A 19383-nucleotide genomic window follows, 5' to 3' on the forward strand; every position below is an offset into this window, starting at 1 on the left:
TATCTGTGTTCATGTGTGCTGTGTCCAGGTATCAGGAGGAGTACAGTATGGACTCAACCAATGCCCAGTAAGTCCTGTCATCATCATGCTCGCATGGCATGGATTGTGTCTGCAGTGGTAACTGTACACAGAACTGACTGGAACATTTCTTCAATCACCAAAGCATATACATAACACAGTTCACTTTGGATTTGCATGTAGACAATTCTTTGATTGTGTTTGGAGGTTATATTACCATTATCAAAATGGACAATAATCGCTGTGGTACTGATGCAGAATGTGAGGAGTTATGCCTTCATTTGTGGCTACCTTTTCAGCAGTTTTAGTGGCTAGCACTCAAAGAAAGTGTGTAGCCCATCACATATTTCTGTCTGATTCAGTCATACCACAGTAAATGGTGAAAAGGCTATCTGTATGTCTGTTTTTGTTTGTTTGTACTCCAGGGGGGTATTACACAAAACCAAGATAAGAAATTAAGCCTTGATTTTTACAGTTATCCCAGCTGAATTTAGCCCTGACTCAGCTGCATGAAAGCAGGTTAAATTGAACCTAGTCAAGTTACCATGGAGATTCATTCTATGCAGCTAAACTGGGATTTTCCAGTTGTCCAAGCTGAATTTCAGTTGCATGAAAGCAGGTTAAACTAAGTTCCTATGGAGATTTAGTCTTTGTGGCTAGCCTGCTTCATCCTTATTTGTTCTGAAACCAGTGAATTCTTTTACAGTTAATCTGTAAAATGTGATAGTCATTGTTACTGATTATGTTCATGAAGATTGTTGTTCAAATTATTGTTAGAAGTTTGATGAATTTTATTGCAGCTGCTGAGGTGAATAGAGACAGACGACAAAGCTGCAAAGGTGTCTCCACTGAAGTCAGTATATATATAGTGCTACTGTCTGTTTTTCTTCCTTTACAATGGCCTGCCCATTCTTAAACTGCTGTATGTCATATATATGTATAAAATCCTGTCAGAGAGAGCTTCTGCGTGGCTACTTGAACCATATTAGCCAGAGGATTTTTGTTTTACAGAGTAAGGTTCCTATACCATGAGATTATACAAAAGGCTAAATTCAACTGGATAAAAGACAAACTCATCAGTGTTTTGTCCTCATTAAAAGTCTACAGAGTAAAGTAAAGTGTCTGCAGACCCTTTTTGTAGATGTGTTAAGTTCAAATCTTTGCCAGTTGTTGTTGTTCCCAGGTGTTTAACTCTGAACCAAGTGGTAGGTTTTCATGAAGTGGATAGCCACATCTCTAGTTTTGTTAACATTTCACTTCAAGACGTGGTTGTCACAGCGCTTTGACAAGCCTTCGCAGTTGCCACAACCCATGTCTGGCCTGAAAGCCCATTCATTTTTGCATTGTAACGAGGCTATGGGACATGTACTTTCACCAAGAGAATTTTAGATGCAGCTCCCTGAAACAGAAGCAGAGAATGACAAAAATGCAACAGCTTTTGAACATTCATGTCTGTGTGTAATATTTTTAGAATCCTGCAGCCTTTATATCAGGCACATTTCTGTGGTTGGTGCATGGGAAATTCTCTATTTTCAACTGTTTGCTTAGTCAGAGAGGAAACAGAGCAAACCTGGGGTCAGAAATGAAACTATTCAGGCTGTGATGGGAAGAGCTGTTATCAGACTGTTTACCAGACGTGATGCTGCATTACTGGTCTGTGCGCCGACTCTGGGGCCCTAAGCTTAGATCATATTGTAAACCGTGATACAGCTTGGAATGTAACTAAAACCACCAGATAATTTCTGCATTTGTTGCTATGCCAACGCGTATGGTAATTTAATCAAATTTATTGATTTTGGAGATGCCACATGTATACTGTATAATGCACTCTACAAGACTGGATTGTACAGAAAATGGTGTTGGCTTTGATCAGAGTCTGCAGTAGCACATTGTGCAGAAGCATCCGTGCACCACATCAGGACTGTGACGTAACTTCCTCCTACAGATCTGTTTAACTCCATGTGAGGTTCCACTAGGCTAATTGATACAGCTGTTTACCTTTGCTTGCCCTTACTCTCTGATAAATATTACATGTGGTACATAGTATCTGGTGGATGTTGGACAGTGTTTTATCTTCCACTACAGTGAATTGAGGCATTTGAACAGCTCTGATCTGCTAGGCAGATTATCCCGAGGTCACCAAGCTGTTTGATGTTTATTTACAGTCTACAAAGCAGATGTAGGCGCTAGGTGTTTCAGGCAAGGTTGCATAATTTGGTAATTCTACCACTGGCGATGGTCATGGTGCACTGTTTTTGTATTTGTGTGTATGCTGCTTAAATGCTGAAACCTTATTCACAAGTCCTTCCCACCAGAATCTGTTTCTCAAGGTGCACTTACTGTCACATATTACGAATGGCTGTTTTACAGTATATGGAAAAGGCTCTACAAACCATGTCGCCTTTTTTGAGTTGAGACCAAATACTCCTTGCTCAGACCTAAAAATGAGAACAGACTGCAAAGTACCATTAAAGCCTGTAGGAAGATTGCAGGTATTGAACAGACTGACCCCTGTGAACTGTATAGGACTAAGACCTTGAGGAAAGCACAATCAGTTCAGGCTGATTCCAGCCACCCCTTGGTTAATGAGTTTCTGATGCTGCTATCTGGTTGTAGATACAGGGTACCAACATACAGAACAAAAAGACTTACAGACTCTTTGGTCTGAACCACTAATGGCTTTTTAAATACTTAAAGCTATACCAGCGGTTCTAGCTCTGTACTAGTGGTTTGTTTTTTGTTATTTATTTGTGTTTATTGTGATCATGGTGTGATTTCTGCTGGCTGCACAACAATTTGCCCCTTGGGGATATTAAGGCTGTCTGAATCTGAACTGATAATGATAAAGTGAAAGCATGTTGATAGAAATGAAATTTCTTTTTACAGAAGCATAGCTTTTTGATGCTCCAAATTCTGGTCACATGCATCCTGTTTGCGTCAATTAACTTCTAGACCTATCTCAAAGATAAGTGATATCCATCTGTGGCAAATGGAATAGTTTGGACGTAGTTTAGAAAGGAACACACCTATACATACTGTCACACTACATGTTAGGATAACAAGCCATACATATAAGCCATGAAGTCCAAGGAACTCACTGTGGATCTCCATGATAAAATTGAGGCAGAAATCAGAAATCAGGGCAAGGGTTTAATACAATGTCTTTGAGGCTTGAGTGCTCCCAGAGCTTGAGGGGCTCTTCCAGGAAGAATGGGTTAAACTGCTCAAATCCAGGTGTTTGTAGAGATTTACCAAGATGACTTGAAGCTGGAACTGCTGCCCAAGGATTTCTGCAGTACTGAATTAGGGACCTCAGTACATCCATTATGTAATGAATGTAGATTGATAGGAAAAGATGGATGTCAAGTGTGAAAAAGGGGATCAGAATAATTTGTGAAGTTCCTGTGGGATTATTATGTCTTTACTGCTCTTGGGTGATAGAGCAGTTGGTACACTTGGTTTATATAGTTTTCAAGTAGCAGTGGTTTGGGTAGGATGGCGTCATGGGGATGGGAGTGTGTGGCGTGTCCTACAGTTGAGAATGTGTCTTTGTATGTGTGTGTGACTTCACCTTATTCCTTGTACTAGAAATGCATAACACTCAGACATATGATTGAACATTTTTTGCCCTGAAAGCAGTCTCCATGGTGATAGAGGCTGAGGGGCGTAGCTGAGGAACGGTGCATATCTCGTTCATTCTACCACCTACACTCCGTGTCTACACATTTGTACGTCCCTGAGGGGCTGACTGCTGTAATTGCCCTCTTGCTCTCTCCTCCCTTGTCTTTTGCACCGTATTCTTCTTGTCAGACAAAGTAGAAGGCTCTAAGGGGCTCTTCTTTAACTGTGAGGTCATCATTACTTACCCTTAATGCTCATTAGTGACACTAAGCTCTCTACTCTACATTACATAAACTGTCAGTAGGCCTGTCTCACAACCTATGTTCATCTAACCTACTCACAGCAGCTTCATCATTATACACGCTTAAGTGAACTTTTGGCCATTATGTCCTCTCCTCCTGTAAAGGGTCATGTTCTAAATTATGTAAAGAAATAATCTAGATCCAAATGATTCAGACTGGCTTACAAAGTGTAAATAATATTTTCCAAAATTCATGTCTGGACTCATGTCTCATTAGAGCTATATCTGCATTATTGAAGTATCAGTGCTGTGCATTTTAATTCATTCTTGAATATATTTGTGGCTAATATATTATGAAGGCTAATGATACACAATGACTTATGAAAATGGAGGCTAATGGAATCAGTCAGAAGAGAGATTTGCACAGCTTTTCTTAAATAACATTTTGTGTACACACTGAAATGTGTACTCAGCATGGAGTATCAAAGTGTATTACAGAATTTAAGACTTTTTATTATTCTTTGATGAGATATTTTCTGGTCTAAATTATAACTTATTTAGGCAAAGTACTTGTTTTGCTGAATGTGTTAATATTGCAATAAACAGAAGTACTGGGAACACATGCTGCATTGTTGAGAAAAGGTTTATGGGTTTTAGTCCTCAAACTAAGGAGTTAAATGTACTGATACTCAGATATTGCATTGGTGTTGAAATTTCAAATTATATTTATTCTGAATGCAGAGATGAAAGTGGCTGTACCTGGACCAGAGCCATTGTCACATGTGTTTCACATTAAGTGTATGTGGTGCTGAATTCAACAAATGTATATAATTTTGAATACACTTATTTGTTTTACACTGGACTATATAGTACCATTATATGCTTATAGTTTTTGTTCAAGTGTAATTCACTGTGTCTCTGGGTGACTTTTGATGTGAGTATACAATATATGTGTTGGCAGAGGGCTCAGTGCTTCTGTATGCTCATCTGTATATGTTTACACTGACATTTTGCTTTGTTTCCAACAGGGTACAGGTGGAGTTCTATGTGAACGAAAACACCTTTAAGGAGAGGCTGAAGCTTTTCTTCATCAAAAACCAAAGGTCAAGTAAGTACCTGATAGGGAACCTATCATCATTCTCCTCTCTTCCCATAATGCAAATGGTAAGACTTTTGCTGCAACTAGATACAGTATGCTCAGAGCTAGTTGAACAAATTATGGAGGAAATTGTCGCCAGTGATAATGCACATCCAATTTCTGTCTCAGATGGGGTTTTTATTATTACATTAGTGGTGTAATTATAAATTCCGGTATTTTTGGGTGTGCACGCTGTGGCCCAGCATGGCCAAAGGAGCTCATTTGTTCAGAGATGATGTGGGGCTGCAGTGTTTTTCTCATTAGAAGATGAGCCTGGCAGCTCAGTGATTTGGTGCATTGTGTCAGGAAGCCATTTGTTTGTAAACGTTTACACCAGAGAAACTCTTTTTCTTTGGTAGAACATGTCATCAACATATCTTTGACACTGACATGGCTCTGCTGTCTCTCCCTCAGCTTGTCATTGCCACTAAAAACTACCGAAAGTTTCACACTTGACTACAGGGGTTTGTTGTTCCGCTGCAGCTCTGTTTGTGTTTGTCTGGTTTTTAACATTGACAGTAACTTCATCTGAAGAGATCCGGTCACAAGAGATTAGCAGCTTCAGGTTGATCGGAGATGGCTAATATATTGTAGCTAGCACCACCTTCTGGCTGCTCTTCATATCTGCAGCCAAGTATTTATCTGCATTCCCTTAAGTCCCCCTGCATATCCCTTAAGTATTTATCTGCATATTTGGTGGTGCAAATCATATGTATACCTGCACTTACTCAAACAGGAGACTGATTTACAAACATTTTAACCCCTCAGCTATTCCTGTGCAATCCCACCAGTAACTTGTCATGCTGTGTAGACCTTTGTCATGTTATAAGTCCATAAATGTGCTAGTGTTGGTGCTATTGTTGGAGGATTTGAAAGCGATGTATCAGGGGTGATCACTTGTGACCAGGTGCCAGTGCAGTATGCCTCAGGGCTTCGGCAGATATAGTCACTTCAGGCCTTTCTCTAAATGTATTTCATGCACCTAGAACTACAGCGACACCAGTTGTATATCAACATGTGAGAAAATTAACAGAGAAGGTGTACAGCTTAGAAGTTAAGGCTGTGAACAAATGTCAGATGTTGCTGTTTTTGTTGCCTCATAGGCCTGAGAATCCGTTTGTTCAACTTCTCATTGAAGATTCTCACCTGTGCCCTCTACATACTGAGAGTCAGCTTGGATAACCCCAAGGGGATCAATGGTAACTCATGGTGAGAGTCACAGTCAATAATATCCTCCCACTCATCAGTTATTCCCTCTGTCAGATGTGTTCATATTTTCTGGATATTATTTTAAGATTTCTTGTTTGCTTTTTATGTTTTGTCAATATCTTTGACACTAAGTAAAGTTATGTGACATCTTTTGCTTCAGAAAAAAAGTTGCTGTCCAGAAGCTGATTTTGTAGATGCAGATCTGTTCTCTATCTGCTCATCACTTTTAAAGGATAGGTCTGGGATTTTTCAAGTTGATCTTACAACAATATTGGCATGCATATACAGTATATGCATAAGAATATGTCTTAGTCATTGTAACTTTTCCTACTCTCCACACTGACTCTTAATGTTTTCACCTAGAACACAACTATGCTGTAAAAAAAAAAAAAAAAAAAAAAAAAAAACTTGTTCAAAGTTTGTCTGAGGCTCAAATGAAGCTCCACTTGTCCCACTAAGTTAATTCATGTCAGCATCTTCTAAAGCTACAGTCTATTTAGTAGTTCCTTGTCAAGCTGAGATGGAGAGATGCATTCTACTCTATTAACAGCCTGTAGGTCCTGTTACCGGAACCGGCTTTTTACTCATGTAATTGCATAATCAATATTTCAGTCCCTCATAGTTATTGTCTCTACTTGGCAAGGCAGTTGTATTTGTATAGCACACTTCATACACAGAGGCAGCTCAGACTGCTTTAAATAGGCAAAGGGAAAAAAATCCATTAAAACCATAAAGAAGATCAAACAAACATAAAACATTGTTAAAATAAAATAAAATACCTAATGAAGATCAGTTATGTTATTATAGTCCAAAAGTTGTTAAATAACTGTGGTATTTACCAATCACTTCATGTGCTGTTGGCTCTGTTGGTGATGGCACAGCTGTGCATTGCATTTTCTCTCGCAGCACCACTTCTTCTGTTTAAATGGGCATATTTATGGCCAGTTTTGACTGTCTGGATAAACACAGGAACTGTGTTCTACTTTGCACAAAGCGCGGATGAGGCAGGAATAGACAGGAGAAAAAGCTGGAGCAACTCTGAAATGTCACACACGAATAAAATACAGACACAGATTCAGAGCAGGTTCTACTAGTGTTCTAAAACCACTAATAGCAAAAATACTCCAGCTATACTCAAATCTGCAAAGTACAGACTTGCTTCCCAGTTTCAGTAACTATGAGTACAACTTGGGAAGTAAACACCAGCCAACAACTACAGTAACAAACTTATAGTACATGCTGCTACTAAAACATATCCCACTGCCAGGGCTCAGCAAGGAACTACTATTCACGGAACCAAAAGAGAAATTTGTCGTAAATGGTCTGTAACTTTGAAGGATACCAATTCAGATTAGCTCAGTGGGACAGCTGGAGCTGGAGGGCAGTCGTCTTTTTTATAGCATAGTTGTGTTTCAAGTGAAAGCAGTTGGTGTGGAGAGTAGGAAAAATTATGACTAAGACCTATTTTTACAGACTGTATGGGTACATTTAATATGGTTTTAAGATCAACCTGAAGAATCTGAAACCTATCCTTTCATGCTGTTTATCTGTTCCGGCTTCTAATTCCACACCAATCAGTTGACTTGACATGTATCAGAAAATAGTTTCCCATTGGCCTGTGCATAGATATCAAGAGGTTATATATAAAAATGTTTTGGTGTTTTACTTTAGGCACTTTGAATGTGTCTGCGGGGTTCTTCTAATCGAGAATTACTCCTAAACAAAAAGCCTAAATTTGCTGTAGCATTTGACAAGCACCAAGAGATGACAGTGTAATTTTGATGACAAAACATGAACATTGTCCGGGAAAGAAGTTGTTTTGAAGTGATTACAGTTTAATTAATTTTGTGTCTAAAACACAAACAATAAACTCCTCCTATGCAGTGATGTTGAAGCTGTAGATTGTATTGTGCTGACTGCGAGCAGCTTTTAGACAAACACTGGGTTTGTTCTTTATGGCAACATACTGTACCAGCTAATGGAAATGTTTCTCAGTGGGCATTTTTCCACTCGCACACAAACATTCACAATCTGTCGGTTTTCCCTTGTTGCTGTATTGTTTTGCAGTCGGAACACCAACTGGACGAATACAACAGAGTCTCCAGAAATCAACTGGTACGCTTCAAAGTAACATTTAACTGGGACCTGTGGTGTGTTCATTTCCTCTGTTGAAAATACATGGAGTGTAAGGAAAATTCTCTTATGGGTTTTAACAGGGATTTGATTCTCTGGGTGAATAGACTGGTTCCTGTATGGGCAATACAGGTGAGAATAATAATAACTGAAAGTGCATATAAATCAAATTCCACTGCACAAACTGAATGTCAATGCAGAATTCAGCACTGGCATCCATTTACTACAAATCATAGTAGTTCCTCAGTGAAGGCTGAGAAGCCAGAAGAGATGAGTTTACAGTTACTAGGTTCATTTACCTCCCTATCCTCCTCTGGTCCAGGTGACAGTGGCCTTAATCAGTTTCTTGGAGACCATGCTTATCACATATCTCAGCTACAAGGTAAGAAACCAGTCCTCAGTGCACACTTTCTTTTTTCTGTCTCATGCACATGTTTTGCAGCTGTCTGATCAAAGTCCAGCACTGCCTGTTTATTCTCTTTCGTGGTCTGACAGCTTTCAGTGTCCAGTCCATGTGCCGGTATTAAAGACACAGGACCAAAAGTATTTTGCCACTAATTCTGGACTCTGACACGACACGTTCTATTGCACAAACAAGTTATGCAAATAGAAAGAGATGAAAGTGCAGTTTGTGTTTCATCTTCATAAATTATCTCAAGGTGCACCCCTGTCCTTAGTCATAAGTATTCAGACCCTTTGCTCAGTATTCAGTAGAAGCACCCTTTTGAGCTAATACAGCCATGAGTCTTTTTGGGAATGATGCAACAAGTTTTTCACACCTGCATTTGGGGATCCTCTGCCATTCCTCCTTGCAGATCCTCTCCAGTTCTGTCAGGTTGGATGGTAAACGTTGGTGGACAGCCATTTTCAGGTCTCTCCAGAGATGCTAAATTGGGTTTAAGTCAGGCCTCTGGCTGGGCCATTCAAGAACAGTCACAGAGTTGTTGTAAAGCCACTCCTTCATTATTTTAGCTGTGTGCTTAGGGTCATTGTCTTGTTGGAAGGTGAACCTTCGGCCCAGTCTGAGGTCCTGAGCACTCTGGAGAAGGTTTTCGTCCAGGATATCCCTGTACTTGGCCGCATTCACCCTTCCCTCCATTGCAACCAGTCGTCCTGTCCCTGCAGCTGAAAAACACCCCCATAGCATGAGGCTGCCACCACCGTGCTTCACTGTTGGGACTGTATTGGACAGGTGATGAGCAGTGCCTGGTTTTCTCCACACATACCACTTAGAATTAAGGCCAAAAAGTTCTATCTTGGTCTCATCAGACCAGAGAATCGTATTTCTCACCATCTTGGAGTCCTTCAGGTGTTTTTTAGCAAACTCCAGGCGGCTGGACGGCCAGCTCTAGGAAAGGGTCTGGTCGTCTTAAACGTCTTCCATTTAAGGATTATGGAGGCGACTGTGCTCTTAGGAGCTTTAAGTGCAGCAGAAATTTTTTTGTAACCTTGGCCAGATCTGGGCCTTGCCACAATTCTGTCTCTGAGCTCTTCAGGCAGTTCCTTTGACCTCATGATTCTCATTTGCTCTGACATGCACTGTGAGCTGTAGGGTCTTATATAGACAGGTGTGTGGCTTTCCTAATCACGTCCAATCAGTATAATCAAACACAGCTGGACTCAAATGAAGGTGTAGAACCATCTCAGGGATGATCAGAAGAAATGGACAGCACCTAAGTTAAATATATGAGTGTCACGGCAAAGGGTCTGAATACTTATGACCATGTGATATTTCAGTTTTTCTTTTTTAATAAATCTGCAAAAATGTCAACAATTCTGTGTTTTTCTGTCAATATGGGGTGCTGTGTGTACATTAATGAGGAAAAAAATGAACTTAAATGATTTTAGCATATGGCTGCAATATAACAAAGAGTGAAAAATTTAAGGGGGTCTGAATACTTTTCATACCCACTGTATTTCCTTTCTCTTGCTATAACCTACAGAACTGTAGTTATCTTGCCTGTTATGGGGACCGCAGCTGCTTTACTGCAGTATTCAGTGTTACTGGAATTACTTCTCTTTAAAACAATCTGACTTCTCACTGGTTCACTCAATTTCCTTTGTAGGGGAACGTTTGGGAGCAGATCTTCCAGGTGTCCTTCATTTTGGAGATGATCAACACAGTGCCATTTATAATCACAGTGAGTAATTAACTTAATTGATTTATCAGTCAACCTGAAAAATATACAGTATATTTAATATAAGCACTTTCATTTCATTTTGGTATTGGATTGCTAAGCAGTCGCATAATCTAATGTTAATGCCCTCAGTACTACCCACTTCATCTCAGACTAAACATTTTGTCAGCCAAATCTCCTAAGAAAGGCACCTAAGAGCTTATTCATTTTATTTATTCTCTGTAGTGATTATGTTGTCTTAGGTTTAAGTGTGAGTATTTCACCCTTCCTCTCCTCCTCCTTTCTTTCCTTTCCTCTTCAAGATTTTCTGGCCTCCATTGAGAAACATATTTGTCCCTGTATTTCTTAACTGCTGGTTAGCAAAAGGTGCCCTGGAGAACATGATTGTAAGTATGTTTAATAATGTACTCTACAAACTGTATTTGTATTCCAAAAAAGAGGTGAGATATAACTGCGTGTTTTTAGCACTGAAGTACAAGGCAGACTCAATTCATAAGTAAGACTGGCCAAAAGATTTGACTGCGTTTACCCAGTTCAGCTAAACAGAATTGAGTTCAGTAGCCCAGTTTCCTTATTTCTCATTGGCTGACACTACATTTTGGCAAACACATCTAATATGTAGCTAGTGTATCCCAGAGTGGATTAAGAAGGAGAGTGATAATATCTCCGTCAATGTTATAAGGACCTAATGGCAGATCATAGGAACGTTGAATAGTTCCAAATATTAGGAGCAGTGCCACAGAGTTACATTGATTTGGCTGCTATCTTCGAAGTACTTGTGACATTTTAAGTGATGTGTTAAGTTTTACAACCTTTTTGACTCTCTCTCAAGCTACTTAGCTAAATTAGCTGAGCTATCTACAACAACACAACACAGAATTAGTCTGCAAGGCTGTACAAGTCATTAAAAATGGTAATTGCTGGTAAATCCCACTGTTCCCTACAGAAAACAGTGGATCTTAATTGACTGAAACTATTTGAATCTACATGAGTCATGTGACCTGCTGCCATTTTTGACCCCTCAGTGTCACAGCTCTTCTATCTTAATGGCTTTGGTGTATCCTTTAGAAGCTAGTTTGTGTAATATTGTTAGCATTAATGCTGGTTATGTTGATAAATTAGTCTGCTGGATAATTAGTTGCCAACAAACAATTTGTTCAGATTATTAAATGAGCTGCTTCTTGTTTGGATGAAAAATGACAGAGGTGAAAAGAATACTTTTTTTCAGTCACCTAAAAAATGAATCCAGTGGACCCATACTACAGCAATCTTTTTCAGATATACTGTATACGTGATACTTATCTTGATGGTTACATAGAGAACTAGACATGACTCAGGCTTATTTAGTGGATCTTCATCATACCACCAGCTGCAGTTGCAGGGAGTTGTAGTACAACTGTATAGCTTGCAAAAATAAACAGTAATACACTGGAGATGTGTACTGTAAATGAAAATATAAAGTGCATTTACTGGGGAACCCTAGCACATAAAAAAAGAAGTATCAAGGTAAGCCAAAGCAAAAAGGTGCAACTGCAGGCAAAACAAAATGGGAGAAACCCTGCAATGCAACATGAAAAGGATATTTTAAAAAATCAATAATGTCCAGGAATTATGTGTACAAAGTATATAGTATATGCATTTCAAACTAATTAGATGATATCCAACTGGTGTAGAGTGTGCTCTCATAGTGATTCTGTTAAGACCATGTCTCATGCCAAGGCGGTAGTTGGACAGATGGTAGAATGTGGGGCCAAACAGACCAGCACATGGAGGAAAAGCAGTGACAGTTTGAAGAGGTGGCGATAGAGCCGGTGGCAGGCAGAGCATGCTAACAAGGTGCAACTGAAAATGAGTCACGAGCTGTTGCATTTCAAGATGGGCAGTGTGCTAATCATGGAAGAGAAAGCACAGTTGCGATGGAGTGCTAAAATGTTCTAGTAAAGAGAAGAAAACTGTGGAATTTTTTTTAAGATTGTGTTTTTAAAAAAATGCATGTCAGAAATCAGCAAATGTGTAGCTTTTTAGTGCTGTTGTATTCAGACATACTTGTCGTCTTCATTAATATATATACTCACTGGCCTCTTTATTAGGTACACCTGTACAATTGTATGCAAATAAATGCAGCATTTCCACCCTAATATCTGTGTTTATGAAGCTCACTGTTTCAGTTTTTGGTAAAATGGTCATAAATGTATAAATTCCATTATATGTTTATTATTGGGATCATAGTTAAAGGTGGTGAACTGCATTATATGCAGAGCACTTCCTAATATTCTGATTATCTCATGTCACTCATGTAAGTAGTTGGGGAGGACAAAAGCATAGAGGCAACACTGAATATGATATAACCCAGTACAGCACCACCTTTAACTATGACCTCAGAAATATACATATAATTTACTTTATACATTTATGACAGTTTCACCAAAATCTGAAAGAAAATCAGTAAATATGAAGCTAGTAACTGTTTTAGCATTGTTTCACATGTTAGTGATGTAGTTTTTGATAACTTGTGAATATTGGAAATCCAGAATAGAAGAAGTATTTCAGTACCCACTTGCCTACATGATGTAACTTTCTTGATCGGTTCAGAATTTCCACCGTGCCATCCAGAGGACGCACTCTGCCATGTTCAACCAGGTGTTCATCCTCATCTGCACATTACTGTGTCTGGTTTTCACTGGGTGAGTGAACAGAAATAGAGCTCTGACCCTAGCGGCTTCCAGGCCTTTTACTGACCCTCAAAGCAGAATTTGTTCCTGAACCTTTTACTATATGACCCCGAAAATATAGTTTCTAGCAGGGAGTTAAATGGTTGGATAAGATTCTTCCTGTTGTAAAAGTAGATATCAGAAATGCAGTAATCTAAATGTTTGTTAGCTGACATACAGTCAGACTGTCACAGTGGTGGAGTACATAGTGCATGGTTTTTGTTTTTATGGCAAGGTAAAATAAGACTAAAAGATGGTTTTAAAACATCTAGTGAATTAACTTGTATAATGTAGCCTGTTTTATAGTAGTTACTGATGCTGCCAAAAGCAAACGGTAGATATGAAACTTTATGAAAAATGTAAACAAATGCAAATACCTTGGCTTTCCTCATCTTGAAGTTGAGCTTGTTGGGTATCAGGCCGTAAGTGAAAGACTAACAAGTAGAAAACAACAGGAAAAGGTGTTAAATTGAAAAACACACAATACCATTATTATTTACCCACCCTTCTTCATTTCTTATATCTCACTGATTTCAACATTTATAACACCAGTTTATTATGATCAAAGCTGCTACCTAGTTTTGGTAGCCTTCTTTAGTCTTGACCACCACCCAGCACCTGCCTCCTCCACTCTGTCTAACATCCTTGTCCCCCCGCCTCAGGGTTTCATTAATTCTTCAGTTATTCAGTGAAAAAACACAAATGAATTAGCCCAAGCAGTGAGGTGGAACTGACAGAGCAATCAGTGGTGTCACTTTAAATTACTGAGAAAGAACCTAAGCTGTATTGACTTTGGTGCCCTTTGATCTTGGGCCAATTGAATTTCGTTATCCAGTGCAAAAGGCTAAATCATAATACTGAACCGTGTATAAGATATTAAATATCAAATCATATGCTTTCCTGTCTTTACATGCAGGAGGCATGTCAAATGTCATTCTGTAATTCCTTGTTTTTCTGCAGAGCTTGTGGGATCCAGCACCTAGAGAGAGCTGGGAAGAACCTGTCCTTGTTTGACTCGTTCTATTTCTGCATCGTCACCTTCTCCACCGTTGGCTATGGGGATGTTACACCACAGATTTGGCCCTCTAAGCTGCTAGTGGTCATTCTCATCTGTGTTGCCCTGGTAGTTCTCCCAATGCAGGTACTGTCATCACTATATGCTAACCTAGTGTTTTTCCCACCAAAGTACAATCATGACCCTACTTGTAGTAGGTTATCATTATTCCTCCACGTTCTGCATCTAGTGATGACCTTCAGAGGGTTATCATCAAAAATTGAGTGATATGAAATATTCAATTTTACTGCAGCTGTAAATAAAAATCTAATAAAGTACTTGTCTGACATTTCGGCCTGCTGAAGAATTCTGCAAATCTCATTCAAAATTCAGGGAAAGTCATGCTGGCTCCCAGGGTTTATTTATTTTTAATATTAAATCAAATATTCCAAAGTGTTTGCTGTCGTGCACAGCAAATTGGGTGAGATATAGAAATGAACTCTGCTGCCCACAAACTGACTGTCAGCAGTTTTCACTCCAGCACTTTCACCATCTGTGTCCAGGCAGAATATTTCTGTCAATATTTACTTCAGTGTTGTTTCTTATGATGTCATATTGATGTTGTTGCCGTTGTGTCAGTTTGAAGAACTTGCGTACCTGTGGATGGAGAGCCAGAAGTTAGGGGGAAACTACAGCCGTCACCGAGCGCAGACAGAGAAGCATGTGGTGCTGTGTGTCAGCTCACTGAAGATAGACCTGCTGATGGATTTCCTCAACGAGTTTTACGCTCATCCCAGACTACAGGTATGGTGGAAAGATATGAGAGACTTTTGGATGCTGGATTATCCGAACTATAAAACTTTAGGTTTACGGTATGTGAAGCTATAACTGTATTTAGGACACCCATCTTTCTATTGCTTTTGTTTACCATCAGCACAGGAATGGTTGTGTGATGACATGCATGACATATGATTATGTTTACTTTGATTGTTTCTATAAGATAAATAAATGCATGATAAATACACGAATATGACTGTGTCATACTTGCTTACTAAAAAGTAAAATTTTAGCTAATTATATACAGTACATACAACTTAAAACAGTACAGACTTTACTGGCATGCATTATGTACAGCTAAATAAAGTCAGTATGTACACCAATCAGTCATAATATTATGACCACTGACAGATGAAGTAAATAACACTGATTATCTGTTTACAATGGCACCTGTCAGTGTGTGGGGTATATTAGGCATCAAGTGAACATTCAGTCCTCAAAGTTGGTGTGTTGAAGGCAGGAAAAACAGGCAAGTTAAGGATGTGAGTGACTTTGACAAGGGCCAAACTGTAATGGTGAGATGACTGGGTCAGAGCATCTCCCACACTGCAGGTTGTGTTGGCTGTGTCTGCAGCCGTTAGTGGATATAAAAAAAATTTCTTTTCAAGATTTGGGGCTCGTGAAAAATCTTTACTCTTTTTCTGCAAATTCAAGGATTTTTTTAAATAGTTCTAACTTGTCCTCACAACCACAGTTTTCAATCTTTTTAACATATATTTATCACTATAAGACAAATTTGTGCTCTTTCAGACAATATAACTATGGAAGCAAACAAATTTCCATTAGATGCACTGTGTGCCACATTGACTCGTATTTCTTCTCACTGGCTTGAAGCCAAAGTGTAACTGAGTGTTGCTTATTCAGTCATGAATATTTAATGTTAAACAGATCATTTAAAGATTTTTCAAAAACATTTAATGAAATGCAGTGATGTCTCTTTGTCTTGCAGGACTATTACGTCGTGATCCTGTGTCCGACAGACATAGACATTCAGGTTCGCCGCATCCTACAGATCCCTCTCTGGTCCCAGAGGGTCATTTACCTGCAAGGGTCTGCCCTCAAAGACCAGGACCTGATGAGGGCCAAGTCAGTGAACACATTCTGACATTAAGGCCAATGCATACACACAGAAACAAACTAACAGCATCCACACACAGTAGCGTCCAAGTTGTGAACCAGACGGTTCATCCTAGTTTCCAAGCTCTGGTTGTCAGCAGTGTGAGCTTCTTTCTATCAGTGATGGACATAAAACCAGGTTCAGTGTTAATGTCAGAATTTTTTTGGTCAGTCACTGATCATGCATGCCGCCGTCTTCTTGAAAAGGTTGTTTTAGTCTAACACTTGATCTTCTAAATCTCTGCTAAATGACTTAAAAGGTTGATCTAAAGTATCAGTGCTCTGCTGGCAGTGTAGATCCACTGAAGTGCTTGCATATCAGTATGATGGGATTTCACTCTGCATTGATCGTTGGCTCACATCAAAGGCCACATACAGTGGGTATGGAAAGTATTCAGACCCCCTTAAATTTTTCACTCTTTGTTATATTGCAGCCATATGCTAAAATCATTTAAGTTCATTTTTTTCCTCATTAATGTACACACAGCACCCCATATTGACAGAAAAACACAGAATTTTTGACATTTTTGCAGATGTATTAAAAAAGAAAAACTAATACAGGCTAATACAGCCATGAGTCTTTTTGGGAATGATGCAACAAGTTTTTCACACCTGCATTTGGGGATCCTCTGCCATTCCTCCTTGCAGATCCTCTCCAGTTCTGTCAGGCTGGATGGTAAACGTTGGTGGACAGCCATTTTCAGGTCTCTCCAGAGATGCTCAATTGGGTTTAAGTCAGGGCTCTGGCTGGGCCATTCAAGAACAGTTCTGGAGAGACCTGAAAATGGCTGTCCACCAACGTTGACCATCCAACCTGACAGAACTGGAGGGGATCTGCAAGGAGGAATGGCAGAGGATCCCCAAATGCAGGTGTGAAAAACTTGTTGCATCATTCCCAAAAAGACTCATGGCTGTATTAGCTCAAAAGGGTGCTTCTACTAAATACTGAGCAAAGGGTCTGAATACTTATGACCATGTGATATTTCAGTTTTTCTTTTTTAATAAATCTGCAAAAATGTCAAACATTCTGTGTTTTTCTGTCAATATGGGGTGCTGTGTGTACATTAATGAGGAAAAAAATGAACTTAAATGATTTTAGCATATGGCTGCAATATAACAAAGAGTGAAAAATTTGAGGGGGTCTGAATACTTTCCGTACCCACTGTATATGAGCAACAGTAAAAACTGATAGATGGCATTGGAATATGCTTGACCTATCAATCGTTGCTTTGTGGTTGCACAGTATTGTAGCACCAGTGTGGCACGTATGGTTTCACGGTTGCTTCAGGGGATCTCGCTGCTCACTGGCAGATGTTATTTAACTTTATGATGCATGGGATCTAACTACTTCTCATTAGCACATGATAGTGTGAAATCCAAGTCATAAATCTGTCCAGGGGCCCCTTCCCTTCTTCAGTGTGTCCAGTTATGCAGAGGATTGCTGTCTCAATTTTACACACTGATAGCATGGATAAAATCATCTAGCCAGGAAAACCTCATGGAGACATCAGCTGAAAGATGATGTTGGAATTATTTCTTATTATATTTTTTTTCAAGTTCACAGAATGCGAGTCTTCTGTCTCAAATGATTACTGCCCCTCTTGTGCAGCAAGTGCCATGATCAGCCTCAACCAGCGGCAGATTATTTTCATGCTAGAATGAGGATGTTACACTTTTCAGCCACTGTCACAGGACATTAACACTCATTCTTACCTAGCTTTTATTTAAAACATTGTGGGGTTGAATGTCATCTTTACAGTCACAGCCCTTGCCATGACCCTGCCTGTCTGTTTTTCTTTTTTCTATCGGCCTTTCTGTGGATCCTCAGGATGGACGATGCTGAGGCCTGCTTTATCCTCAGCAACCGCTTTGAAGTGGATCGCATAGCCGCTGTACGTTTCTCACAGTCAAACCAGTCGTAAGCTATGCTTTGTTTCCAGTATAAACCCACGCACAGTTTCCCTTAACACTCTACTTGCTTCTTGAAATTTGCCAAGAGATTGGAGCTATTCAAATGCTGTTGGGATTCGCAGTTAAATATTGAGCACACACTGAGTCTCAGGGGATAGCTTCATAGTCCAGAAAATTCATATTGCATTTTTAAATGAGTCACTGGAAATATGAGTAATATAGAACAATCGGTTGGTCCTACAGGATCACCAGACTATTTTGAGAGCATGGGCTGCGAAGGACTTCGCTCCAAACTGCCCTCTCTATGTCCAGATTCTCAAACCAGAAAATAAATTTCATGTGAAGTTTGCTGGTAAGTACAGGAAGCCTGCATGCAAACAAACATACTTCTAAATCTATTTCTATATATAACCTTTTATTGAAATTTATCCATTTCAATCAGATCATGTAGTATGTGAAGAGGAGTTCAAGTATGCCATGTTGGCGCTCAACTGTGTGTGTCCTGCCACGTCCACTTTAGTCACTCTCTTGGTCCACACCTCCAGAGGACAGTGAGTGAACCCCACTATCTTACACTTAAATGGTATACACTGTCCATTATTAGTATGTTCCCAGTGTTTATACTATGCTAAGCTAACATTTGCCTTCCTCTAGCTTCATATTGAATAGGGAGACTTGAGAGTGGTATCAATCCTGCCACAAAGACAGAAAGCATATTTCCTAAAAATATTCCTGTAAGGTTTTTTTTAAGGTGCAGTTATCTGACAAGTGTAACTGGAAAAGAAACTCAACAAACAACACTATGCATAGCAATGAAATACTTTTTTATGTATTCATATATTAAATAACTGTCATTAATTAGATGAATGTAAGCTCCTGCAGCCTTTTTGAGATGTCAACTGAGCTACAGCGTGTGGTGACCCTAGAGAACTTAGTTTGGCTGTATGTAGTAGGAGTGCTCAAGTTTAACTGTTTGTTTTTTTTGGATTTCAGTCTGACATATCTTATCAAAAACTGATGTTGTACTTTAGCTCTGTCTCCAGAGCAGCTCAATGTCTATGAAATGGTTTTACAGACTGTAGCTGGTTTCTGTATGCAGAGTTGACTAGTGTACTGTCACCACTGCAGAAACCTGTCACTGTCCAAATCAAATCAAATCTTATTTGTATAGCGCCAAATCACAACAAAAGTCATCTCAGGACACTTTACAAAGTAAGGTCTAGACCTTACTGTTATCAATATTATTACATAGGGAAAACCCAACAAATCCCCCTTGAGCAAGCACTTGGCGACAGTGGGGAGGAAAAACTCCCTTT

The 19383-nt window shown here is 39.4% G+C and overlaps 1 protein-coding gene across 1 annotated transcript in view; it reads left to right on the forward strand.

The window, feature by feature from the left end:
- Positions 1-19383, forward strand: part of kcnt1b (potassium sodium-activated channel subfamily T member 1b) — a 63669-nt gene that overhangs the window by 25241 nt on the left and 19045 nt on the right. The window contains 15 exon segments of the mRNA XM_020598264.1: positions 29-67; positions 4909-4988; positions 6122-6227; positions 8295-8342; positions 8444-8492; positions 8683-8742; positions 10427-10501; positions 10801-10884; positions 13091-13182; positions 14170-14350; positions 14843-15007; positions 15990-16126; positions 17985-18048; positions 18311-18419; positions 18510-18618. Coding sequence (XP_020453920.1) covers positions 29-67; positions 4909-4988; positions 6122-6227; positions 8295-8342; positions 8444-8492; positions 8683-8742; positions 10427-10501; positions 10801-10884; positions 13091-13182; positions 14170-14350; positions 14843-15007; positions 15990-16126; positions 17985-18048; positions 18311-18419; positions 18510-18618 — 1398 coding nt within the window.

Source organism: Monopterus albus, unplaced genomic scaffold (genome assembly GCF_001952655.1).
Source record: "Monopterus albus unplaced genomic scaffold, M_albus_1.0 scaffold37.1, whole genome shotgun sequence".
Classification (NCBI taxonomy): domain Eukaryota; kingdom Metazoa; phylum Chordata; class Actinopteri; order Synbranchiformes; family Synbranchidae; genus Monopterus; species Monopterus albus.